The 27,176-nt window shown below is 35.3% G+C and overlaps 3 protein-coding genes across 6 annotated transcripts; 1 reads left to right on the forward strand and 2 right to left on the reverse strand.

Moving 5' to 3' along the window:
- The first annotated feature begins 979 nt into the window (after positions 1-979).
- LOC104907242 (zinc finger CCCH domain-containing protein 41) lies at positions 980-10,816 on the forward strand. Of its 4 annotated transcripts, none has more exons than XM_010696159.3 (6): positions 980-1,659; positions 4,607-4,986; positions 5,080-5,342; positions 6,333-7,517; positions 8,495-8,845; positions 9,902-10,816. In XM_010696159.3, exons 2-6 carry the CDS (start codon positions 4,644-4,646, stop codon positions 10,514-10,516), a joined length of 2,757 nt encoding a protein of 918 aa, XP_010694461.1. In that variant the 5' UTR covers positions 980-1,659; positions 4,607-4,643; the 3' UTR covers positions 10,517-10,816. The 4 variants fall into 4 exon arrangements, with proteins under 4 accessions (XP_010694461.1, XP_010694451.1, XP_010694443.1 ...); XM_010696149.3 differs by adding an exon at positions 4,025-4,148 and having other exon boundaries at positions 981-1,659; positions 4,607-5,342; XM_010696141.3 differs by having other exon boundaries at positions 982-1,659; positions 4,607-5,342.
- A 2,626-nt stretch (positions 10,817-13,442) lies between these two features.
- Positions 13,443-18,585, reverse strand: LOC104907231 (amino acid transporter AVT6A). Its single transcript, XM_010696130.4, has 5 exons — positions 17,314-18,585; positions 16,889-17,041; positions 16,190-16,393; positions 14,903-15,368; positions 13,443-14,052 (listed from the first exon to the last, which is right to left on the reverse strand). The coding sequence occupies exons 1-5, from the start codon at positions 17,738-17,740 to the stop codon at positions 13,911-13,913; spliced, it is 1,392 nt and encodes a 463-aa protein (XP_010694432.1). The 5' UTR covers positions 17,741-18,585; the 3' UTR covers positions 13,443-13,910.
- A 5,370-nt stretch (positions 18,586-23,955) lies between these two features.
- LOC104883964 (protein RRP6-like 1) lies at positions 23,956-25,430 on the reverse strand. Its single transcript, XM_010668548.2, has one exon. It carries the CDS (start codon positions 25,330-25,332, stop codon positions 23,956-23,958), a length of 1,377 nt encoding a protein of 458 aa, XP_010666850.1. The 5' UTR covers positions 25,333-25,430.
- Between the last annotated feature and the right edge of the window lie 1,746 nt (positions 25,431-27,176).

The following is a 27,176-nucleotide window of genomic DNA, read 5'->3' on the forward strand; positions in this document are numbered from 1 at the left end:
AGTATGTAGCATTACAAGTTTACAACTGACCATATGGGTGAATTTATTAGACTTATGAGGCCCAAGTGGCTTTAATCCTTAATCATTGGATTGGTAGAGATTGGTAACAAATTCAGAAATAAATGTAGGTAAATTGGAATTTTACATTGATACTGAATATAACATGTTGACAATAACTTTTAAATGATTATGTGTGGGATCACATCAATTACCAAATTGGAAAATAATTTCCATAAACTTTTGCAATGTAGTGTTTGAAATTGGAGTTGTTTAAACGTGTAAAATTAGTATTCGAAATTACAATTTTACATCAATGTCTAATTCAGGTTTTTGCTATACGAAAAAGAAGATAACAATGAACTCCTATGAAATGGTTACGGAATTCAACCAATTGTTTTGACCAATATCGTTGAGAAATATGAATATGTATTATCGTAGGATCCGTGATTATTTCTAGTATGGAATGAGTCAATCATCCACTTTGGTATCTTATTGAACAATTGATCAAGAATTTTTATTTTTCGAAAGTATCATGATCATCCAATAAAAAGACTTTCTGACTATTACTTGGTCACTCAATTCTATTAATGTCATCATTGCGATTAAAGGAGAGTGTGGAAAGGAATCCAGTTTAGAAATTCACCTTATCGTTTGGCATTTATTTGTTAAAAATAAAATCGAATTCAAATTCTAAAAGTTTTACTTGCTTAAGACAATCATCTATTATTGGTAAAACAAACATGTCTTTTTAATAAATCCACTTCCATATTTACTTGAATTAATAAGGGTCAAACACTTTTTTTTTTATTATTAGAAAATTCGATAGTCTTTTAAAACACAATCTTATTGAATGTAGAAGATTAACACTCCCAATCCCAAAAAAATCCCAATTAATAGATAAAAATCACCACAATTTTTATTACGAATGAACGCGAATAGTACGAGTGCATTCATCATACACCCGAGTATACCATATGTATAATACACTCAAGGTTATTAAAAGCTTCAATTGAACAAAAAAACCTCGAATGTACAATAACTTTACCATTGAGCTCCGACTTGATTTAGCATGGATTAGCCACAACTCACAAGATTGGTTTTAGTCAATGAAAAAATAAAAAATGCATGTAGCTCGGGGGGCCTAAGAAGTGGGAACCAAAGCTCAATTGGTTACACTCTGTAAAAAGAAAAGGCCACACATCACACAACCTTCTCTCCATTGCACCAAAAAAGAAATTAAAAACAGAAAAAAAATCGGAAAAAAAGAACAATTATACAACCAGCTAAACCTAAACTCATCATCTTCTTCAATTTCGCACTCTGTCATTCTCTCTCTCCTTTTCCATCCCCATTATCATCACTTCGCCTAATCAAACGGTGGCGTTTCCGTCGTACAATGACGACAATCGTGCATTTATAGATTTTTTAGGGTTTTTTTAAAATTTTTTTTGTTAAATTCTTGGTTTTATTCTGGAAAATTTACTGGAGTTTGAGCCGCTTATATAAGGGTTTGTTTGAATTTCTGTAAAATGAAATTGGAGATTAGGGTTTTTGTATTGAAGAAGATTTAACTATCACTTGCTTCGCCCATTTTTCGTTCGTTGCAGATTAATTGCTCTTTGGAAGTGATTTGACCGTTTGAGTGCTGATTTTTTGTTGGTAAGTGAGTATTTAATTTATTTCTTTTTGATTTTTGGATCTGGTAGTAATTTTACTTACTGTTAATTGCGAGAACTTGGAGAAAACACGAAGAATTGTTGTAGAATATGCCTTTTGTTTGTTATTGATTGGTTTATTTAGATAGAATCGTTAAGTCATTATACTGCAATGAATTTTCGGTTCGTCGTAACAATGTCAAAGCTTTTGGTGTGTTTTTACATGCTCATTGTTGCCCGTTTCTTGGTTTTGATAGGGATAGTGTTTTGTTTATTGTTTTAATCATTGTGGGCGGATGATGTTTCTGATATGACGGGCGAGAGCGGGTCCTATGGTGGGTTGAGGATGAGGGTTAGCAAGTGTATTATGGTGGGTGGATGATGTCTCTGATGAGACGAGTGAGCGAGTGCTACGGTGGGGTAAGGATGGGGGTTAGCAAGTGTAATGTGGTGGGTTTGCATGACACAGTCACTTTAAGAATGTGAGCTGTGTTGCGTGAAAATAGGAAAGTGCGAAAATGAGGAAATAGAATTTCTCAAAATTAGGGAAATGCGGAAACTTCAACAAGATGCCAACCGTTAGAGAATGTGAGCATGAGTACTACCCTTCAATTAAGGGGCTTCTACAGCCACATATGTAGATGATAAGAGTGTTATGTTGGTATTCATAACTAATTAACTTATAAGTTACTTTGGTATTATATTATGCCAAGATACTTTAGGCTTAAAGTGACTAATAATATGGTAAAATAGTTGATTAGCAATCTTTTTGATAGGCCATAGTTTTTTTTTTTTTTTTTTTTTTTCCGAACCTTGCATGTAAAACTATGTTGTTAGTGCTATTATGTTTGATGGAGCATCAGCTGTTGATTTTAGCTAGTTGTGTTTCCCCTCTCAGCATAAGATAAATTATAAAAAGTAGTTAGAAGCCTAGAACTGAAACTAGATTAGCTGGATTCAGCATCGAATATCTGCAGCGTTGAACTTTCGATATCATTGGATGTCTTTTCAGTTACCGTTTGTCATATGGAAGTTATGATAGTGGAAAGGGAGTTCTTTTTCATGAACTACAATTTTTATTTTGCAGTACGAATCTCTGCCAGTGCCAGTGGATTGTTTGTCCAGCTTAGTTGCCTTATACTGCCAAATTCATTTACGCAGCCTGTAGTCACCATGTAGTGCTAGCGCAGACTAATCAAAGACCAATATATCAGTTCTTTTTACAAATTTTGGTTACTGAGCAATAAGCTCACTAAATTACTGCATAGGCTTGGAATATAAAGGGACGCCTGAAGTGTTTGCTTTTTGCTTGCCGTCCTCTAAGAGAGAGTTTTCTTGGATTCTGGTTTATGATTTGTGAAAGGTTAGCTTATACTTTTGTCTCAAATATCAGAGACTTACTAGCACAGAGATCTAGCAGTTTGGTGATGGACTTTTATGTTTTGTGATTGTCTTCTCTTTCCCCAAATAAAGCATCCTTTGAACAAGGTATTTCCCCCCTATTACAAGCTGTTAATAGTCAATATACTATGAGGAGTGAAGTTTCCCTTTCTTACTAGCTCAAAGTTGCCTTATATTGCACCAGGATGTTATATAGGCTTTCAAGATTTGACTACGTAAGATATTCTCTTCAAGCTAATGTTTTATCATCCACTTGTTAATTAGCTCATTCCTTTTTGTCCGAATATGAGCAAGTACCTACATAGAGGAAGTTAATTAGATTGTCAAATGCTTGAGAACGTAAAATTTCAATTATCTACTTTGATTATCCCGTGGTAATTTCAGTAATCAGTATCTATATTTCTTATTATCTAATTTGGTGATGATAGTGTATAGTTTTTCTAATAGAGGAACACTTATATTGCAATTCTTTGTTCCTTCACTAAAGCCATCTGTGAGAAATTAAGGCATAGTTTCTCTTGGAGGATAGCTTGTTGAAGAGGACCAGTTTGTGCAAAAGTATTAGCTTGGTAACTTTATTTTCTTGATTACATTCTGGTTCCGCATGCTAGAATCTCTTCATCTCTCACGAGCATATTAGAAGTTTATAGTTGTGATGCCTTCTTCTTTTTTTTTTGGATCCCTTTATTCCTGATCATCTTTGCTTATCAGAGATTAAGTGTTATTCTGGAACAATAATCATTTTGGTATGTTTAAGTGCACTGCTGGGATGTTCAGACTTCAGATATGTGTATTTTAGCTGATGAAGGGCATATATTGGTTAAGAGAGCTTGATTATGAATGGGCATTATGGATGGAGTAGTATTTTTTTTTTGGTTTATTTTGCTGTGCTATGATTGTCACAAGATAGGATTCTTTGTTTTAGTTTCCATTAGTATATTCATACTTTGTCTGTGTACTATTGTAAGGGTGATAGATACTTGTTATGATAAAGAATCTGGGATGAAAGTATACACCGATAATAACAACCTTCCCAAAGTACACTGCTTCCCACCTTGCTAGTTGATATTGTTGGAGATCTGATCTTTAAATGTATGATTTAGATGCTTTCTCTTTAGTTGTTAGACTTCTTTTGTTTGTGTAAGGTTCTCTGCGAAAAGTGAATGGCCGTGCGCTTAAGTTACAATATACTTTTATTTTTCTTTTACCATTTATCTCCTATTTCAATCATGTCTAGGGTTTTCTTTTGTTGGCTAACAGGTTGAGTAAAATAGATATGGTACTCTTTTTTGTCCAATTTCAATGTGTAGTAATGATAGTGTTAAGAAATAGTGGATCATAACTTGGATGCTGGGTTTTCATATTAGATCAAACAGGTGAATAAGATTTGTGTATTTCTTTTGTTAATCTTATCCTTATGCTTTATTGGCTGTCTGCTGTGCCCACATCTGGTTCTTATTGCTCTTTTCAATTTTCTAGTGTGTCTAGCTGTCTGTGCATTTCAAGTAGTTTTGTGATTAATGTGTTATCTAACAGTTTAAACTTTCCAGACACACAGAAAACAGAAGCTGAAATACTAAATTTTGGATGAGTATGGAGCTGAAAAGTTCATCCCTAAAACCTAGTGGTCTTTCGTCCCTTGATTGTGTCAGTGATCCAGACGAGAAGGAAATTAGTGATGATGATGATGATGATCGCAACCATAAGCATCGTAGACGGGAGACTAGGTCTCAGTCCTCGGAGAGAGATCCGTCAGAACAAGCTTTGACACAACCGTACAGAAAGCGTAACAGGACATTTGAAAATGGGCAGAGTGATCCCCAATCTCACTATAATCTAGGCAGGGACTTCATGAAGTTTGAGAAGAGGCGGCCACCTGGAGTAAATTTCTCTCGGTTTCCTGGAGAGCATGGATCTGGCAGAGGAAGAGGTAGAGATTTCCAACGTGATTTACGGTTTGGCTCTGTTGATGTTGCTTCCCAAATGGCTCATCCAGGTCCTATACAACCGGGTATGTTTACAGGAAGAGGGTTGCCTAATGTTCCAAATGCACAAAGTTCGCCTTGGAGTGGTTTTGGACTACTTCCTGCAATTCCAAATGGTGCGATAGAGGCGATTAATCCGCTTGGGATGCCAGGAATCCTCAGACCGCAGCTGAATCCTTCTCTGAACATTGGTATCCATCGTCAACGCTGTAGGGACTTCGAAGAGCGTGGATTTTGTTTGAGAGGTGATATGTGCCCAATGGAGCATGGTGTCAATCGAATTGTTGTTGAAGATGTGCAGGTATGTGTACATTGAACTCTGCAGCAACAACCAAATAATTTGCTTCTTTGTGATGCAATCAGTTACTTCATATTTGTAACTTAATAACGTATTTCATCAATATAGACTGTTGTCCTACCTGGCTGATTTGAGCTAAGGACCTGAGGTACTTATTTGTTTCTCCTATCTTAGTTGGTGCTAAGGATGGGTGGGCTCCGGTGCTTATAGCACTTTTCCTTTTTTTCAAAGTAGCATGTAGCTGCTTTGGAATTTATTTGTGATTTCTCCGGAGATCTAGTTGGTATAAATGCTAGATGTGCAGGATGAAGGTTTGCAATATAACCTTTCCCTTTTTTTCTTTTATTTTTTTCCTTATTTGTCTTTATTTAACTTTTTCTTTTTTCATGATTCCACTTTCTAGTAGTTTCTATGGTCTTTTTCTTACGAGTTTGTGGTGAATGATTTTCTAAATATAATGCTATTTGTTCTTCCCAAGTTGTACTTCTATTCATCTTGTACCTTGCGATGAAACTTTTGGTATATAGCTTCCCCTTTTTCTGGGGCTTGCTGAGTTACTGGAAGGGAATTCATGTGGCTTAGTGTGACATTTTCTAAAAGATATAAAAATTGAACCATGAAGCAAGGTTTTCCTCGGATATGGAATTGGTTATCAATTTTTATTACAGCATGTTATTTTGCATTAATGATTGCAGAAGAACCTTCTTATCAGATTGTACTGCACAGGTTGACTTGGCGGCTTAGCTAATTTTTTAGTTTAAAGTTAAATTCAATATTTGTAGTCTTAAATGTTCTCACCCTTGGGTTCCTACTTCCTAGTATATGTGGTTTTACAGCATCTGTACTTGTTCTGTGCAACGTACAGTTTAATAATACTATAATCTATCTGCATATTTTAACTTCAAACTTGTTTTGCCACCGAGAAAAAGATTGATCGGTTTCTGTTTATTTATTTGGTTTACAGCTTCTAAATCTCTTCCTTCTGATTTGCAGAGCTTATCACAGTTCAACCTTCCGGTATCAATCTCAAGTGCACATGTGCTGGGTACATCTGGTGGAAGTGGGTTCATGCCACCAGTTGGTGTCTCTTCAGGTACATTGATGAATAGCCGAGGTTCACAAAGTAGAACAAGCAAATCTGCTGTTGATGACGATAGCTTGGCTGTTGCTTCTAATGCTAGTGGAGCTGATGTGTACGACCCTGATCAGCCATTGTGGAATAATGATGGCAATGAAACATCAACTTCATTGCTTGCATTGCAACCACCTCACTTCGCTGAATCTGAACCCTTTATAGATGCTGACCTTTCTGATCGTCTAATCCGTAGTAGTGGGGCAGCAATTGGTTCACAAAGCACAAGTTCATCTGTGTGGGGGCGACTTAAAAACTCAAAGAATAAGCTGGAAGTGAAAGAGAAAAGTGACTCTAAATCACTTTTGTCAGAGTTTCCTGAAAATAATTCAAAAGAGATTCGTGAGGTATCAAGTGGCACACAAGGAACTTCTATTCTTGGAAAGCAAAGCAACGGAGGACCATTTGGCACGAAAGTGACAGGTTCAACTTCTAAACTGCAAAATGATGCAGGTGCTTATGTTAGGAAACCATCACAAAAGGCCCAACGCACTTTATTTGTCAATTGCATTCCACTGAAAGACAACAAGAAAGAAAACCTTCTCTCTCATTTTAAAAAATTTGGAGAAGTGATTGATATATACATCCCAGCAAATAGTGAACGAGCTTTTGTGCAGTTCTCCAAAAGAGAAGAGGCAGAGAGAGCCCTGAAGGCACCTGATGCTGTAATGGGCAGCCGTTTCATTAAGTTATGGTGGGCAAATAGAGATAGCATAGCTGAAGAGGGCGGCACAAACAGCGGTAACAATGCGATAATGCACCAAGGCGTGCCAGCTGCTTCAGGTTCACCTCATCTGGCTGTTGTGAATAGAGGAAATGTCCAACATGCTGGTAAGAAGGTGGTTGTGCCTAAATCTTCTGATAGCTTTGTGGCAGTTGCCAATGACTTTAAACCTTTTGCCGCAAATAGTCCCAAGGGGACACCACCAGCACAGAAAAATATGGAAAATTTGGAACATTTGAAAGAGGAGCTGCGTAAAAAGCAGGAGATGCTGGAACAGAAGCGGAGTGAATTTCGCCGTCAGTTGGATAAACTTGCAAAACAGGTAATTCTAGCTCTCTAATTCTTCATTATATTTCCCTTGATTCTGTTAGAATGTTGCTTTATGATACCTCCCTCAGGATGAACTGCAAAAGTCGTGTTTTGTGCATGTTAGGTCACTCCATTCACGTGCAACATAAATATATGATGTTCCAATTTGGAACATGAGTAATTGCTAATTTCCTACTATAACAAACAACAGCAACAAAGTCTTAGTCCCAAAATTATGTCTATTCATGTTATGATGTGTGACTAAATTATAGTGGTGGCCACCACATACCTACCTCAAGCCTCTTTTTTTACCTGGGCTTGGGACTGGACATGAATGCCACAGGCCCACAAGTGACACTCACAGGTCGTGTTTAATTTGCTACTATATAGTACTCTTTTTATGCATGTGATATTAATTAGATTTGGTTGAATTTGTGAATTTGTACAAGACTAGAGAGGGCAATAAATTGGAATTTTGGAATCTTAAGCTGTGAAATTTGACTCCTGGTATCGGAGTGCTTCATTGGACCAAAATAAATTGCCCTTGACTCTGACAACGGCCTTAATTTCGCACTTGAATGATTCATGCTTGAACGGATTTAAGACGCCTTTGGTAATCTCGCTGGAGATTGGTGGGAAGTTCTGGGCTCACTAGCTTTTGCTGGTGCCTGACCACAAAGGCTACATATTACGTATAAGAACCTGTTGGGATGTCAATTCAAACCGGCAAATCTTGTTCTAAATATGAGTCCATAGGCAGTCATGCTAATTGCATGAATGGAGCCTATTTCAAATTTTTGATGGATAAATCTGGGGTTGATATTCCTTTTGCAAAGAAGGTTACTAGTAAAAGTCGTGGTGGGTGAATGTGTCATTTGATGTATATATCTGAGGAGTTGAGAATGCAAAACAGTTTTTTTTTTTCCATTTTTTGTGGTTTTAAAATAGAGCAAATATGAAGTATCTTATATCAAAAAGTCATTTTTGCAGTCTCCAAAAGTCAAGGGTGAAGTATCAGCTGAGCAAGTTGCGAAGAAGCAAAAAGTGGAGACATCAACTGATGTAGTGAAAGTTGCAGACTCAAAGTCCGCAAAGGCTGATGTCTCTGGACCAATATCGCAGGCTGACGTGTTGTCAGACAAGATGGTAAATAGGGAGGAACTTGTATTCCAGAAATCCAGACCGTATCCCGCTGGTATGCTGCAGGATCTTCCAAACTTGAAGCAGACAGTTCGTCCGATGGCAATCTCTGCAATGCATTCTCCTATGAATAGATATAAATTGGATAACCGGCCGACAACATTTAGAATTAATGCACCTTTACCATGCGGTTTGGCGAATGTGAGTACTGCCTCCCTCACTCTATCTAGAGAAAGCTTGTGCTGTTATCTGTTGTTTTGCATATTCCTGTACGTTTAATATGCTGGTAGGTCCTAAGATTACAAGATTACAAACTTATGCATCCTTTATTGAGTTTCCTTCACAAAGAGTCATTGAAGGTTCAGCTAAATGACTTCTGGTTTAAGAATTCATTTAAGAGCATCATTTACCATTATTGCTGTATAGTGTCTAAATGGCGAATAATTCATACTCTTGCTCCTGATCCATAAATGTTGCATGAGTTTTTGGGCCTGTCTATGCTGGCTTTGTTTACACTGTTGCTGGTAATATGCTTTATCTTGGGTGTTATACATATGCTTTACCTATGTGGTATTGCCACGTATAATAAGGATAACTCTTAATCCTTCCAATCTTTAGAAGTTTGGGTTGCCACTGCATATACCTTTCGTTCACTATGGACACGATTTATGGCTCCACATTTCACGTTGATTGACATTTCTTTTAATGGGTTTTTCTATAGATTAATATTTATATGTTACTTTAGTTTGGGGACTTTTATGTGTTGCTCAATTTTTATTCATTTATTTAGTATCTCTACTTAGGATCTCACCCATGGCTGCTTTTAGAGCTTGTTTGGAATGTGTGTTTTTAAGTGTGTGAAATGGAACAGGAACCATTTACTTTATTTGTTGTTTGGTATGAGGGGCGGGGTAATTGTTTCCGTATCTTGAAGGTAACTATTTTTACTCATATTTTACCCTCAACCCCATGTAACACACTATGTTATCCCTCTCGATTTCACTCTTAGAAGTGTTTCCTTTCTAAAACACCTAATAAAGGTAAATTTTGTTGGGATTATTCCTTTACCTCCATGAGTTGAACCTAACATGCGTTTGCATGTTTTTCATTAATTCGTAAATGATGTTAGGTACACTTATTTTGCACCCTCCAATTTGTGCTATTTTCTGTACCTGTATTCTAAGATTTCAGCTTCTTTTTTTTTTTTTTTTTTCCAATAGAGCTTAGCAATAACAGTGGTTTCCTTATGTGTACCAGGCTGTTGCTTTAAGGGATCACTTTTCATTATTTGGTGCTGTATCTAATGTGGACGTAGAAGATGCTGGTGATGAAGAGATTCCAAAGGGCCAAAATACTTCTGAGGCAATGAAGAACTGTTCTGCTCGTGTAAGCTTTGCAACTCGTCCTTCAGCTGAAAGGGCTTTCCTGAATGGTAAATCTTGGAATGGATTTGCTTTACAATTTTCATGGGTAAATTCAATTATTCCTAGTTCTAGCCGAAGTAGTGGAGAAAGTTCTTCTGCTCTCAAAGCGACCCGAAATGCTGAAGTTCAGTCTGAGGATAAAACAGAACATCATAATTCTCAGTCCATATCAAGCCACAAAGAATGTCATTCTTCTCCTAGTAAGTCATCACATGAACTTTCTGGTGAAAGCTCCAGATATGATGACAAAGCACATTCTCCAGCAGCTGCTGCTATTGAAAGGAGTTCCATTTTTGAAGCACAATCTCCAGATAAATCTGCAAGCTATATACCCTTAGAAACAGATGAGCAAGAAAATAGAGATTCTGAAGTGCAAGACGAAGAAGATAGCGTAATTGATGATATGAAGGCGGATGAAGAGTTGAGAGCCGAAGAGAGAGTTGCTTAAAGGCAAAACATGTTTCGTCAAAATTTTTGGGACTTTGTACAGCCAGGTAAACTGTAAAATCTATTGAATTTTCGTTTATAAAATGGGACAACCTTTGGCTTAAGAAACAATGTAGATGGGGGTTCTTCAGATTCTTAGTGTTATTTAGTGGACAGGTCAAATATTCTAATTTTGATTTCTCCACTTGAGGATTGGTTAATTGAGCTCAGTCCTCTTTTTTTCATCTGTACTTCTATAGCATTTCAAATATATAATGTTTCATAAACAGTTGATATATTAAGGTGTTCTTTCTTAGGAATATGCTATAGATATGTCTGTATTTACAGTTTGCTTTCTTCAACAGTAATTTTTGACGAAAAGATTGGAATTTCCGATTTCTGTGTAGCATTAACATCAAACGAGGCTTATACTATGAGCAACCGGTGGTAGCCTAATGCTACACCCTTCCTCTGAACCCTGGACCTCGAGTATTGGTCAAGTTTACCGAGCACCTCTTGGGTTGGACCCCGGTCCCTGAGGTGTAGTCAAGATTTACGGAGCACATCTAGGGTCTTACACGACTTTGGACCAGAGGTTGGGTTAAGCTGACCGAGCAGAGTTATGTGAAATGGGCTCATTGATATCCCCAGATTCTAAATACTCCCTCCGTTCCATGGTGCTTGTTTTTTTTACACGGTCTCCAAAATAAACATTTGACTTATGATATCTTCAATTCCTTATCGACAAAAAACTAAAAAGTTGATATTATTAAATTATTCATTGAGGTGGTTCTAACAAGATCTCACATGAACATGTTTATATATATATATATATATATATATATATACAAGTGAGAATATTTGATGAAAAATTTTAAAGTTTACTCTCAAGAGAGAGAAGCATGCACTATATTATAAAACGGAGTGAGTAGTAGTCCTAATGCGTGTCTGTCAAAGCGTGGATTATGGACTAGGGTGCACAATGTTCATTGTGCACCCAAAAAGAACATACAATTAATATAAAAGAACACGAACTTTTTTCAACAACTTTTCTACTTTAAAAAAGAACACACGGCTTAAAATTAAAGAACGTGTAAATCTATAATTATAAAAGAACAAATGTTATAATGAAAAGAACAAATAGTAAATGAACATCTACACTTAAGGTAAAAGAACATATACCTTTGAAATTTAAATTTGAAAAAGGAATCTTTACTTGCAAAATTTAAGGAAACAAATAACAATAATTTTTAAAAATTATAGACTCTAAAAATGATAAAACGTAGTTTAAGGAAGGGTGCACCATGCTCTATATGCACTTGGGTGCATGTACTTATTTGCGCGTGTCTGATACATTGAGAAAGAAGGAAGAATACCTATCATTTCATGCATCTTGGAAATTAGTTTAAGATATATCGAGAAAATATGGTACTGCATTCATACGTTTGCAATAAAAGTTCTAAATTTTCAATGATCATGACTCATGAGGTGGGTAGAACTTTATATTCAGTGGTAGACCACGATTCTGCTGATGCTGACAAATTGAAAATATTCGATATCTAATAAATTGATATTTGAATTGAAGGGTGGCTCTTCACTTGCAAATAAGAACATTATAACGAAACAATAATATAACTATTAAAAAGAGACGTAAAAATTATTAAATATCCTTCACAAGTAACACAAACACGTAGATGCCCAAAATCTCTTCATCATTCAATTATTAATATCACTGTTAACTTTTTATTTCAGTCAAATTAAGCAGTAAGCTTTTTTTTAAGGGACTCAGTTATAAAAGATGGATATATAAAGTGAAGTATTAGATAATAGAAGACCTTGTATTATTTATGTATATTTGTTCCATGTGAATAGCATGTATGAACATCTTTATTACCAATTATGCACTTTCAATTAATTTTCAATATTTTTCACTACAATTTACCGCTTCAAAGATGGTAATACTCCCTCCATTTTTAAATAGACTTCTCATTTCTCCTCTTTACGTTTGTCAATATACATTTTGTGTTATTAATATCTTTAATTACATAATAGTAAAAATTATAAAAGTTTAATTTTCGTAATGCATATAATGAGACAAATCAAACGAGACCCAACATGACTACGTTTTTTCTTATATATTGAAGAAAAAATTGGAAGATTTTTCATACTTGTGCCAAAATTAGAAATGAGAAGTCTATTTATAAACGGAAGGAATAATTAGTTATGAAATAGAAGAAGGCAAAACACATTTTTGCGACAAAAATACATAACTATGCGTATCTACTTTACGTTGAAAATTAATGCTTTACACAAGGATCCTTTTGTGAATGCGATTACAAGTTTACAACTCTTTTGGCACGGCAAACAAATGCCCGATTATAATGAGGTTTAATGTAATTTGCAAGGGACACTCTATTGCGATACTTCTCTACCTAGTATATGTTCCTTTCCAGTTCTCCATGGATTTTCATGGTCACCCAAAACAATATTTAAATTGTTAAATAATTAGAATAATACATATTTAGAGAATACTCCAAAATAAAGTGGCGTAATTATATCAAGCTAAATTTAGCCTGGTAGTTGAAATTATACAGGTTCTCCCTTCCAAACTTGAGTTTCCTCTCAAAGTGTCTATCCTGCTAACCCGGGTTGAGTTGACTTGTGGGAAATTCCGAAAGGACAATATATCTTACCAATCTAAAAAAAACTTGAACATCAATATAGAACTAACCCCACTACCTACTTGTGCTTGAGAGTAGAAATTCCCTTATATTCCCTACTCTCAAGCATTGACATGCGTAATTGGGCTGGCTAACCTGCAAAATGTACTGATCCATTATGATCTTTCTCCTTACCAAGGGGTTCCCAGTGGGGTCCAAAAAAAATATATAAAAGGAAATTATACACATGCAAAGAGAGGAGGGGAAGGGGGTAGGGAAAGCAAGAGAGAGAAAGAAGCCTGACAAATTACATATTTAGACCTTCAAAAGCAAAGATTACATAATACTACAGGAACAAATAGTACTTGGTTGATCCACCATATCAGCAGCAACCAGTCCAAGGCAGCTTCTTATATATCAACAAGCATGCCATTAGTGTAGAATATTAAATTACACTTACAATCAAGACTGAAACTGGAAAGTTTTGTAATCCACTTTCCCTTAAATTTTTGATTTTGCAAAACTATATATATAGACACATCCTATCAGTAAATGACAACAATTTACTGGTAGGATATACGATGACACGCAGTTGCACCGAGAGCATCCCCCCTGTTTACATGACATGGTACATTCGCTCTTATTGTACCTCTCGGTCTTCTAAGAACGAGCGATCTCCATGCTTTCACGGCAACAGGACAAAATCTTTGCTCTGCATAGAGCTCGGATAACTTTAATGGATCATCAAGTATCCTTCTACATTTCACTGGTTACAGAATTCTTCTTGATTAGTGCATAGGCATCACTATATATTGCCACTGCATTTGAGAACACTGCAAGGACAATCATCACAATAGCCAAGTATCTTTCCTTGTTCACGGAAATGGCATAGCGGTCCCTATATCAACAACACACATAAACGATTAGACTATCTGGCTTGATACTTGATAGAGATGAGTATTATGTAAATTAAGTAGAATGCATGCGTTCTAAGAAACTATTTTTGTAGGCAAGACAATCAAGCAACTCACACACAAGACAATGCAACCAATCAAGCAAAGAAACCAAAACTATAGTCCCCATTGCATTTTGATCATTTTAACATAAAGTGTTCGTGTTAATCCATGATGGAGGTAAGATCATCCATGGCAAGGTGATAAAATAATTAAATATTGGATTAAGAGAGTGTTTGGTTGGGAGGAGAACACTTTTGTAAAGTCATTTCTTCATTTCCCTTTGGTTGGTTGGTAGAGGATGGAAAATATTTTTCTCAAGGTTGGAAAGTAGTTCTCCGAAGTCCCAAGGACAAATGCCATATTTTCCGCCTTATTCCAAACCCTCCCTCTTTGCTTTTCCCATCCATTCTCTCCCTTCACTTTCACGTTGTGTTTTCTCTAAAGCTTTTCTTGCAAGGAACCAAAACAAAGGAAAATTAATTTACAACCGTGGTTTCCCTTGGAAAATGCTTCTCATCCAGCCAACATAGCTTAAGAGGTACTTGTTTTCCAGCACTAGCAAAGAATATTTCAAAAGCAGGAGACTACTAACAGCAATGGGAAAAAGTGCATGTACTTAATCAGGATTGTGCATTTGAAGTTGTGTATTATGTGGAATCTGTGCAGCTAAGGATGAATAAAAAGCTGTCATGATAAACAAAATAAATTCAACACGAACGAAATAAATTCTTGAAATTTACTAGCCTTAATTTTTTTTGAATGCTTGAAGAATTTAGTGAAAAAGGTACTCACTTTAAGGTAATTGAAGCAGGAAATATGAACCCAAGACAAACAGCAGCAGTTGCTCCAGTGAACTGGAAAGCATCCCAGATGCTGGGAATGAAAGTTGCTCCCAGAAATATGAGAGCTATAAGTACCGTGGTAATCAGAGCAAATCTCTTGTTGCTGTTGACCAGAGGACCTGAAGTGGGGAAGAGAAGGCCGTCGATATTAAGCCTCAATGGGTAAAAGACAATGGGGAAAACGAGCATCAAGTGTGCAGCATAGCTGACACGAACAGCATCATTCAGCACGCCACCAAAGGGTATTCCGAGGTCAGTATCAAAGTTTGCCAGGACATCATCCAGAGTTCCATCACCAAATAGAAGGAAACCAAAAAAACTTGTTGTTACATACACAGAAGCACAGAGACCAAGTGCTGTTCGTACAACAGCTCTTATTTGGGTAGAGTCTTCGAGTTCATTGTCTATTGAGTGAACTGCAAAATTCAAAGTTGACAAAGCACATAATTGCAAATGAGCAAATAATTTGAGAAGAAAACTTGTTTGACTTGGCCTATCCATTCTACATGAACATCCCATTACATGAGCAAAAAAGGGGGGTAATGCTAGGTTGCCATCATATGATTAACAAAGACGGTGCCTTTAGTGCAGGAGAAAGATGGATGAATTCAAAATCTCTCACTTATATTAGTAAATATCATACAGAATGTTTCTGCTTTTAATCATTATTACTCTGCATAGGCACACAGGGCAGACTTCATGTGCAGCAGTGCAAGCATTTTAATTGGAATAACTGGCTGCTTGGCTGGTTCAAAATGCCCTACGTAATCTTAATATATTAAAGCAACTTGGAGTCTCGTAACTTCTTATAGGATAGTTTCCCCTTCTAAATGCTGCACCAGCCTCTTGCTTGATTTATTCAAAGTCCACAGAATAACAAGCAAAGAGTACTTGGCAACTTGACATACTTTTTTGTATTGAAATATAATACTGTGACAAGAATGTGCTATACTGCCAGTCTTACTATTTGGAGAAAATTGACTGATTCAAGTCATTGAGATTGCATGTTCAAATATTGTCTCAAACAAGACAGCAACCTGTTTGCGTTACAACATTTAAAGAAGAAGGTTTCTCCTAAAATCTAAACACTATATTTTAGTGACTACATGCGGGGAAAAGAATCTGCAGGTCAAGAGAAAATTGACTACTTCCATTTCATGGGATTGAAAATCCCACATTATCTATGCTTTTTGTAAGTTGAGAAAACACCAAGAAAATAGTTTGACTGTTGACATACCATTGTAGTGACAAATATACGCTGTGACAAGAACAGGTACGACAGTGAACAGTTTCCAGACTGAATTCAAATCAGTAATGTCAGGAAGCAATCTAGGCATCATCACATGCCCACTCATCAACTTAATAACTGAGATTCCCACCATAATTACAAGAAATACAACAGCCAGCGCCACTGACAATGCAGATGTATATCTCAAGGAATCTGCAACACAAACACAACTGATAAGTACTCATCATGGTCATCGATAGAAAATGGGAATGGGAGGGAGCTAGATATATTTCAGCAAGAAAAAATCAACAGGCCTTAAGTTACAAATTTCAGTAGTTCTTTATGGTTCTAACCCTTTTCACTATAAAATCCGAGTCTTTATTGCCTATATCTTCAGGCAACAAAAACAGCCTACCTACAGCAAACCAAGAATTGGCACAATAAGTTCTAAATTAGTACCGTAGTCTAAACACCAGCACAAAGAATCTTCAACTCAACAATTCTTGCTGAAGATGTGTTCCCATCTAAATTTATAGTCTAAACACTAGCATGATTATCTTCAATTGTTTTAAGTACTATAAGTGGTAATATAATGACATATCACATAAAGTACAGTGAAGCAACCAAGCATCTCTTGTATGAGATTAACAAGTCTATGAAACGACAATGTACGAGTATCAATACCAGACAATAGAAGCAACAACTCACCAATACGCTTGAAGCAAGCCAATGGAGCAAACACACAAAGAGTTGTGACCAGAAGAACAAAGAGCCGGCCATTCCACCAATGATCCCCAAACCAACCTTCCAAGACACCAGCATGATGAGTTCCACTGGAAGATGTTCCAGAGAGCACATCACCTTCAAAGAACACCAACACAAAGGCAACCATATTTAGTCACAAACATATTCAGTCAACAAAAACAATAACAATAACAACAACAAAGCCTTAGTCCCAAAATGATTAGAGTTGGCCAACATGAATCATCATAAGAAATCATTTCTGTGACAAAAGATAGTATAAACAAATTCAGTCAACCAAGTAAACTCCATCAATAAATCACACATCAAAAAACTTTTAAACCAACCAAACAATTAAAGTCAATCAACATGAACACCCAAATCATATATACCTATGATAATCATGTACACTATAAGTACACCAACATTGTTAACTAAAACAGCAAGTTGCAGCAAAATTCGACCGACGTTTCCGAAAGCATCCCCCATAAGACCACCATAAGAGGAAGATTTTCCTGCCCTGCTAAACTTAAGCAACATATCAATGGATCTTTCAGTCACTAAAGCCATAACAATGATCATAACAAGCCCAAGCCCAAGACCCAGAATCTTCATAGTAGCTGGCAAAGCCATAATTCCAGCACCAATAATTGTTGTTGACAAATTGAAAACTGCCCCAGAAAATGAAGCCCCATTAAACTCATCAAACCCAGGTTCTTCATGGCTTTTGGTGGGCAATAAAGGGGCATTTTCATCTGGGACTTGCTTCATTTTCTTTGATTTTCTCTCTCTTTTAGACTCTATCTTACCAATTGTCATCTCTTTTTTTTTTCCTCTGAAACTTCAAAAATTAATGGAGGAAAAGAGAGATTATCCAATCTTATTTGATCCCAAAAAACCCTGTACAGAAAGATTTATGATTGGCTACCAATTTTTGCAAAATAAGTATCTGGGATTTTGGGATTTCAAGTGTGAAAATGACAATACAAAAAACGGGGAGAAAAGTTAGGGTTTTTGATATTAGCTAGATTCCTTACCAAGTTACCAACTTGGAACAACCCAAAAATAACAGGAGAAAAACCCAGAATTTAGAATTCAAACAGATTTTGCAGCAAATAAACCAAAAAAACTGAAGACCCAAAATCAAAATTTAAGAAAATGAAGAAAAAAAGGAAGAAAGATGAGTAAAACTACAAGAAAATTTTGAACGATTGTTGCTTTCTGAAATTTCAAAGGCTTAGCTTCAATAAAAAGCGATAAATTACACAAGTGAGAGTGATGGCTAGCAACAAAACAAACTAATGCATCATTGAATTTTGAGATTAGAAGATAAGGATAGATTAATTAAGACCCCCAAAAAAACCCAGGAGAAAACACAGAAATTAGCAAACTTCTGCAATATGTAGATTGTAGACCAGAAAAAGACCCAGAAATCCAGAATCAGAATTATACTAAGCAAGTGATCAAAATCAAAATCAGAACTAAAAGATATGTAATTTAATAAGATAGGAAGAAGTGAGACGGATGGCTACGCAAACTAGTAGTCAATAATTGCAATTTCTTTACTGCGTATTGGCTGCATTCGTGCTAGATATACTGTGAATTTTTATTCACTTTATATAGAGATTCAAATATATGCGATGCGTGCTTTTAGTTAGAGAAAAATGTACAATAATTATAGTATGTTAGCATAAAATCTTGAAATATGAAAAGAAATAGAAGTATATTTTAGATAATTTAGGTGAATTTTGTGGATACTAAACTTCTAAAATTTAGCTTATATGACACATATATAGCGCGATTTTATTTTTGATGGGTTGTTTTTTTTTTTGACGGATTTTTGATGGGTTGTTGAAGCTAGTAATAGATGATGACAAGTTGGGTATGCTATTATAGAGGAGTAAGATTAGATAGCAATAGCATCCTTTTTTCGTGATGGAGATATAGTATCATGTATTCATGTTCATGATTATCATTAATTTAGCTAGATTACTTTTCCTTTTGTCGCTATACTATAGGTATTAATTTGTAATTTTTTTTAAAAAAAAAAACTAGACTTAACACGTTATCTTGACGAAATATGAAATCAAATGTTTTGGGTTAAGGACTTGTCAACTTTTTTTTTCTCTTATGAGACTTTCAAGGGAGGAAAGATAGTAGATCTAATTGGACATAGCCAAATTATGTTGATTGTATGACATGTTGTTATGTCATTCTCATGTGGCAAGCACCTTGTAGTGGAGTCTTGTGAAAGACTACACCTTTTAAATTTATAGTAGGTAAAATTGGTTTCAATACCATGAACTATATCGTGCAGGTGTACCTAACACCACCAACAACGATTTATAGCTAGAATAGCACCAAGCTAAGTACGAATTTTGGTGCAGTCCATACCATAAATGAGACTAGAGACCAGAATTCTACCTATATAGTATAGATGTTATCACACCTTCAATAAAGTAAACATTGCAAAAAGGTTTCTGGATTCACCCAACCACTCGATTATTGATGACTATATGTATGTGTGTAAAAGGGTTGAAATTCTCGGTGAATGGTTATAATGCGTTTATCAATCTAATAAGTAAATCAACATTGGATAAAATTTAAAGCTCAATAATAATTGAGTGGAAAAAAACTCAAGAAAACACTTCTCTTTAGAACTTCACTTCTCAGTAACTTTCTTACTCGAAATAATTCTAAAAAAGACGCAATTTTGGACATTCCTGATGCTTAGGCACCAAACCCTATGCGATGCATCATGGAATTATACAATATTCACATGCCTAATAATGGAAATAGGGTAGCATTTAGATCCATTTCACATTTGAACGCTAAAGACATAATCAATATAAGTCGGGAATACTTTTCAAAGCAATGCGAAGACATGCGTGAGCTGAGTCATTTCAAGACTATCAGATTGATTTCCGGGTAAAAACTATTGTTTGGCTCGAAAAAATTGAGAAACTGTAAAAAAATATCCAAATTAAAGGCTATAATATATGCATGCTTTCGAATAATTTTAAGACTCGAGAAACATACCTCATGAGATACATTCGAGGATTATAGGAGGTTGTTTGAATTCATTAGAATTTATATGTTAAAGTGATTAATGCACAACGTGTTGTTGTACTCTATCCTTGTGTCCAATACCTTTGATTAGAGATCCCATGTTGTGTTTCCAAATTAGTTGGTTCGATATCCTACAATGTGTTTCTAAATAGTTGGTAGGAGAAAATCTTACCATCCTCTCCTCCCCTCTACACCCTCTCATGTACTCCAAGACACAGCAAGTACATGTTTTTACTTTAATAAAACAAGCACATGTTCTTGTTCTATAAAAAAACACAAGTACATAATCTTTTAATAAACTGTTAAACACATATATAATTTTCTTTTGATTATTAAAACAAGTAAAACATGAGACCAACCTAAACAAAACTAATAACTCCTAAATACCTTTAGCTTGACATATTTGAATTAGACTAATAGCTCAAATTTATTTTACCTTGAACTTTATTGTATTGAACCTGACAAGTATGTAGCTCGAACATTTTCGAGTGTTAAAATTCAATTCCCCAAATACTAAACACCACTAACAAATGAACATTAATCAAAGATATCTTTAGTCTAGTGGTTTAGATTAAGGTGATGTGATCGATAGTTTACAGGTTCGAATCCCTCTTTTTATATATATATATATTTTGTATTGTAAAAATAGCTCATATATAAATAATAATAAAAAAAAGACAGATGAACATTTTCTTTGTTGAGGATAAAAATAAGAGTATAAAATCTATAAATGTTTATCATTTTCTCTTTCGTACTATACTATTATAAATTTTGAATGGACGTTAAGCGTGGCAAAGTCCCTTTCAGTTGGTAACGTAGAAATTGTAGTATTATCATAATTCATAGGTATGGTGTGAAGTTGCGAACAACTATATATGCTATATGATATTTAAAAAATAAGTGGGAGTCTTTCATGCTATTGGAATAAAAAAATCATTTTTGTTAAGAAACATGGAAAAAAAATGTTAGTCTTCAACACTTGTTCTATGTTAGTTGTCAAAGGAGTATTTCGTCATGAGTACTATATTTTGATGAATAATAACAACTTTCATTAATTTTTCTCAGAATATTTCTACAAAAATTATTAAAAGAGACGGCCTAATTTTAATATAAAAGTAGATCTAGTCACTAAATGGATTAAACTAGTCACCAAAATAAGTTAACCTAATCGCTATTGGGCTAATTCTCTTTTTAATATTGGACTTACCATTACCTAATTTTAATTTTAAAAATAGGCGATCTCTTACCAGACAAACTCATATTTCTAACCTTTGATTATTTAAAAAAATCGTGAATCTCGAGGTACCTTTGCAACATAATCCAAAGTATTATTTTTCTTATATAGTATGACATAGTCAAAAGGACTCACCAAAGAAACGAAGATATATTTTAGATTATTTTGAGAAGCTTTCTGAGATAATAGCGAGCCATTAATCTAATTAAAAAGGCATGATTAGTTAATGTTTCAACATCTTATAGAGTTGTACTAGACTACTAGTAGGATGTATGCGTAATTCCCATGCTCTCATGGGTGTAGAAAAGGTGGCCATGGGCCGGGCTGGCCCGTGGGCTGCCCGAGCCCGGCCCGCTGGCCATAACATGGGCCGTGGGCCTTGCATGTTTGGAGATTTTAGATTTCGGCACGAGCCCGTGGGCCTTGCAATTTTTTTTTTTCAAAAACTGTGATTTTTGGACCAGGCCCGCGGTGAGCACGAGCCCGGCCCGCCAGGCCCGTGGGCCGGGCCGGGCCATGGACAAGTTTCCCACAATTTCAGCCCGGCCCGGCACGAGTTTGATGGGCCACGGGCCTGGCCCGGCCCGTATTCCACTTCAGCCCGCGGGCCTGGCCCGTGGTCAGGCCCAGCACGGCCCGTGGCCAGCTCTAGGTGTAGTATTGCACATAAAGTTACTAAATAAAAAGACAAGCTTACAATTTACAAACATAAAACTTTGTTCAACTATTCCTATAATGCAAGTTTATCCCAATCGGTTATGTACTTCCCTCCAGTTAATGCAAATATGGTTTATGTCCTGATCACCAGGAAAACCATCTAAACATGTCTGCTTCTGGTATAGTTTCATTGTACGCAGCGGTACACGATGCACAACCAAACTTCCGTGTTTGGATCTTCTAGAGTTGTAAAATAACTCTATAAAGTAGAGTAACATCAACCATTGAATAAACTTTGACGTAGGCAGATTGGCGGAAAAGTTCGAAAAGGATTTGCGACAAAAAGCCTGAACTGTTTTGCGAAAAATGGGCTGACGGAGTCCGATTGCCTATTGCAATACCTTTTCGGAAGCGGAACGGCCCAACGAGTCAAACTCACATTAATGTGATCTATAGGCGTTTTAGGCCATTCGGGTCTGTTTAAGGCCCGAAATCAGCTTTTTAATAATTTCCGAATTTAATTATTTCCTTAATTTTGTATTAGGGTTTTGTTTAACATATTTAAACATTATTTGGTCAATGTTTGGAGACAGTTTTTGACTTTTAATAATATCACAGAGTTTATACTCTTTTCTGGTGGATTCCGGAGTTTTACAGATTTATCGCTTGTAAATCTGTGTGTTCTTGATTCGACAATTGCGCTTGCTTTTCTCCATTGATTCCGACTGCGTCAAACTTCTATTTATCTGGTGTCTGCATTGTGCATATTCAACAATTACAAGTACATGCAAGATACTCTCATTTATATTTCATAATTTATAGTCCATCTTGATTTTTGATGTCATATCCCTGATTTTGCAAACAGGGAATTCACCTTCAAGTACCTAGCCAACAAATCTCTCCCAACTTCCTTTAACAAGTGATCAATTTATTCCAGGAGTTCAATAGGTACAAAACTTAACTCTAATTGGGACCTAAAAGCTCAAATTCCTATGAAATGAGTAATCGAGTGGACAATTAATTAGCACAAATTAGGAACCAAATTTTACATCTTGTTACAGTTGTTGCACTATATTGATTTTGAAAACAGGATGTATATATTGATTCATACGATTTCAAATAAGCTAAAACATAACAATTAAGAAGTCATCCAAGTTCATGATTTGCACATGAAAAAACGCATCTTAAGCTATTACCATGAGTTGATATCACCATGATATCAACACAATTAAACAAACCCAAAAGCTAACAAAAATATAAGCCCAATATATTGGTTCAACTAGAAAAATATGAGCACAAATCAAACGCAAAAATTGATTATCAACTCAGAAAAAAAGTTGATAATCACCATGAGCTTTTTACTTACTACTGAAACTGATCAAATGAAGACAACCTGAAGCAATCAAGCACAAAAATAAATGACACACAAGAACAGCTACCATACAAGTCTTTTAAGTCAGCTTCATCATTCCCTTTCTCAGTGTCTTCTCATTACTCTGTCTTCTCTTTTCAAACCTTTCCAACCAAATGCTTGAAATGTCACCATTTCTAAAAGATCATCTTAGAGCTAAACATCCCAATGGTCTTCCAAGTACCTTTAGCCGAAAATTCGTGTGCTCATAAAAGTTCATATAGAATCACATTTGAAACATATGTACCTTAGCTTAATGAAAATGAGAAATCGAAAAAACTTGGGTAGTAAGCAGTAATCAGTTAAGAGTGAAACAGTATTTTGCCTAAACTTTGTCACAATCTGTTCAATCTAAAAGCAGTGCTTAACTAAGAGGCATAATTAGTCATTTTTTTGTTGTTGTTTGAGGATAATAGACAATAATAATCAATTAAGTAAGAGGATGTTGTTTAACTTTCAGCTGAATTACAAAATTTGAGGGATAGAATATTTTAGAGGACTGAGCACAATCATTGATAGTCATCAACAGAAACTAAGAAGTAACAACCAGATATGTGCGCGAAACAAGAATGTTATCCTTTCATTTATACTATTGGAAAAGAAATCAAAATTTCCAAGGAAATTGAGTATCTTTGACAACAAATTTCATGAGAATATGCAAAGTTAATACATTACATAGCCGGGAACAACCGGAACAACTTGATAGGCATAACATGGCACTGCAAAAGTTGGCTGAAAACAAACACGCGTATTAAAAAAAAGCCTATAATTGGAATTCATCGCCATCAAATGTCCTGCTGGAAATCTTTTTACAACTTGAGAATTGCACCTTTCTTTTTGTTGAATTATTGTCGCAGCAACTTCAGATACAGGAACCTTGTTCTTCAGTTTTTTTGCCACATCTTGAAACATAACACAATCACCTCTACGATGAAACAAAACTCTAATAGCTTCAACTATTCGAGCAGCATATCTAATGATATAGTTGTTATTATACCCCACTAGTTCCAAGAAATCTTCCTGAGTCGATGGTAATTTTCGAGCAATTTCCAAGATCAATTTATTAGGCAAAACATAGCCAGTACTTTCATCTTCTTTTCTTGCAATTCTGTCCCTCCATTCACAAAGCATTGCAACAATTTCGAGTTGTTTGGCATCCAAATTAGCCTCTGATAACCCGTATAAGTTGAGATAAGATGTCTCGTAGTTAAACAATTCCTTCTTGTATAACTGAGTGCATACTTCATAACTTTTGAAGTAAACCTGGCCCAATGGATTATCATATTCATATTCGTTTTGCGCATTTTCAGAATTTAGGTTTTTGAACATCATATCATAGATGTAAAGCAGATAGTGTGTATCATCCCGGGCATATTTAAGCATGGTACAAGGCAAAGGGCGTAATCTCCAATCTGAGGTTTGGTATTCTTTATTAGCCGTCACACCACAATAATACTTGAGAAGAAAATCGAGTGAATTTCTCTCTAATTTCATGACCCTTGACGCTTGCATAGTATCAAAAAGATTACACACGTAAATACCAAAATCTCTTTGAAGCCAGAGTACGTCGTTACTTGCTCCATGCATAACTTTCCTTTTACTAGCCTCTTGGAAAAACTCACCTAGGTAATCTCCTATATGCTCCCTCAACTTCAAAGTATCAACCACAAAATCCTCCCTCCGAGTAGAAATTTGCATTAAACAAGTCATTCCTTGGAAAGAACGGTAAACGTTATGCTCCAAATCAACAGCAAACTCGCTCGACTCACTTAACTTGGTGGCCAAGTAACACAAATCATCGACCGTTTCGATAAACTTGAAGGGCGTGGATTCAATCGGAGCAGGTTTACTAGGAGATACTGGTGCACCAAAGGGTTTGAAGGCGAACTCAAGAGGATCGAAAGCCGTGGCCGGGTGGATCGTCCTTGAGCCGTATTTGGGGAGCCGTGGGTGAGTATAAGGGGTGTTGGTATTATCTACGTGAAAGTTGTACTGGTTTTGTGGTTTCGGCAACGAAGGAATATGGAATGGAACTGCCATGCTTTAGTGTCTTTAATTTGTGTTTCTTTTGCTTTGCAATGAAATTTAATGTATGATCAGTTGGGTATTTATAGGACTAGGTGCTCATCAAATATTAAAGGTAGTCTTCCGAGTTGAAGTTGGTTTACACTTTCTAAAAATTTGGTAACCTTTTTATGGAAAGATATCTCATCTAATTGATCGTGCAGCATTAAGATTTAAGGAAACATAAAATCTGGCTATCATTATTGTCTATTTCTTTTTGATGGGAAGGTAATAATTAATATTTCGGTCGGTTTTGTTTTGCTTAACATTGAAGTGTTTATATCTTTTAGAGTTCTAAATAACTATACAAAGTAGGATTTTAACAATATCAATTATTGTATAAAAAACTTAATGGCTCTTATATTATCTTTCCATAAATAAATACCCTATTTTCTCATCAAATGTCCACCTCCTAATTTTTTCCTTTTCACCAATATGAGCCTTTACTTTTAGAATTTATGGTTCAGATAAAACTCTACTTTATAAAGTTTTATTAAAACTCTAGAGGATTCGGACCTCCTTCCATACACACAAGCAAATCGATCCTAATTAATCTAGATAGTCACACCAAAATTATGCTCCATATATATATATATATATATATATATATATAATATATATATATATAATATATATATATATATATATATATATATATATATATTATATATAGAAGTGAGTTCATATGAGAATGCATACTTACATGAGAAATGAGAATGAAATTTACGCGCTATAACTCTTATGAATAAGTGATGTAACTCTAATGAAAAAGTGATGTAACTCCAAAAAATAAGTATATTAGAAACAAAAATTCAAAATTCAAACTTTTTTTTTTGGCTCTAAATTTTTTTAGGTGGGTATAACTCTAATGAACAAGTGTTGTAACTCTAATCCAATCGTGTGGTTGAGATTCATTCTCATTTCTCATGTAAGGAGCATTCTCATGTGATCTTATATTATATATATATATATATATATATATATATATATATGTAATCGTATTTCTTTGTTTATAAATCTACTCGCTATAACATTAGAGACAATTGTAATTTTAAGCGTATCCTTGTTTTGAGTATAACTAATTATTAGGCCCGAGCTATGTCACAGGTAAGAAAAAATTTCATTTCTTGATATATCATTTTATGATAATAACACTGAATACAACTTAGCCTAGTGGTTAAGAATTTAATATATGTACTTGAGGTCTCGGGATCAAACCCTATACTACGCAATTTCTGCACCACGTGGCACAATTTCTTGTTTATATATGTCCTAAAAAAAAACTAACCTAGTCAGTATTGGGCTAATTTTCTTTTTAATATTGAGCTTACCATCGCCTAATTTTAATTTAAAGATAGACAGTCTCTTATAAGACAATCTCTAAAATTAATACATTTTGTAGCCTTATAGGTGGCTAGGTGCTGTATATGTTGTATAGTTTTTCGTCTATTCCCTTTTTTTCTTTCTATAAAAAGTGTGGTACGGAAACAAAGTTATCAGAATGCAATGAAGTTGATGACGTAAGAACCAAAGCATATCTTTTGGTAAATAATGATTGAAAAAAACGGTTTGACAAGGTTAGTGAAGTCAAATGAAAGTATGAAACCTTTCAAGTGGGCCATTTGAGGGTAAAACGCAAAAGTTAATTCACGCAAACATACTTCCTACATCTCATAATACTTGCCTAAAGAAGAGATTAGAGAAGTAAACAAACATACAAATAAAAACAATATAGAACTTAATAACTCAAGTATTCCCTCTTGTGGGCATTCAAGTTGTTGTAGTTAATTTATCTAATTTATCTTTTCTAATCTCTTTCT

Source organism: Beta vulgaris, chromosome 2 (assembly GCF_026745355.1).
Source record: "Beta vulgaris subsp. vulgaris cultivar EL10 chromosome 2, EL10.2, whole genome shotgun sequence".
In the NCBI taxonomy this organism is placed as follows: domain Eukaryota; kingdom Viridiplantae; phylum Streptophyta; class Magnoliopsida; order Caryophyllales; family Amaranthaceae; genus Beta; species Beta vulgaris.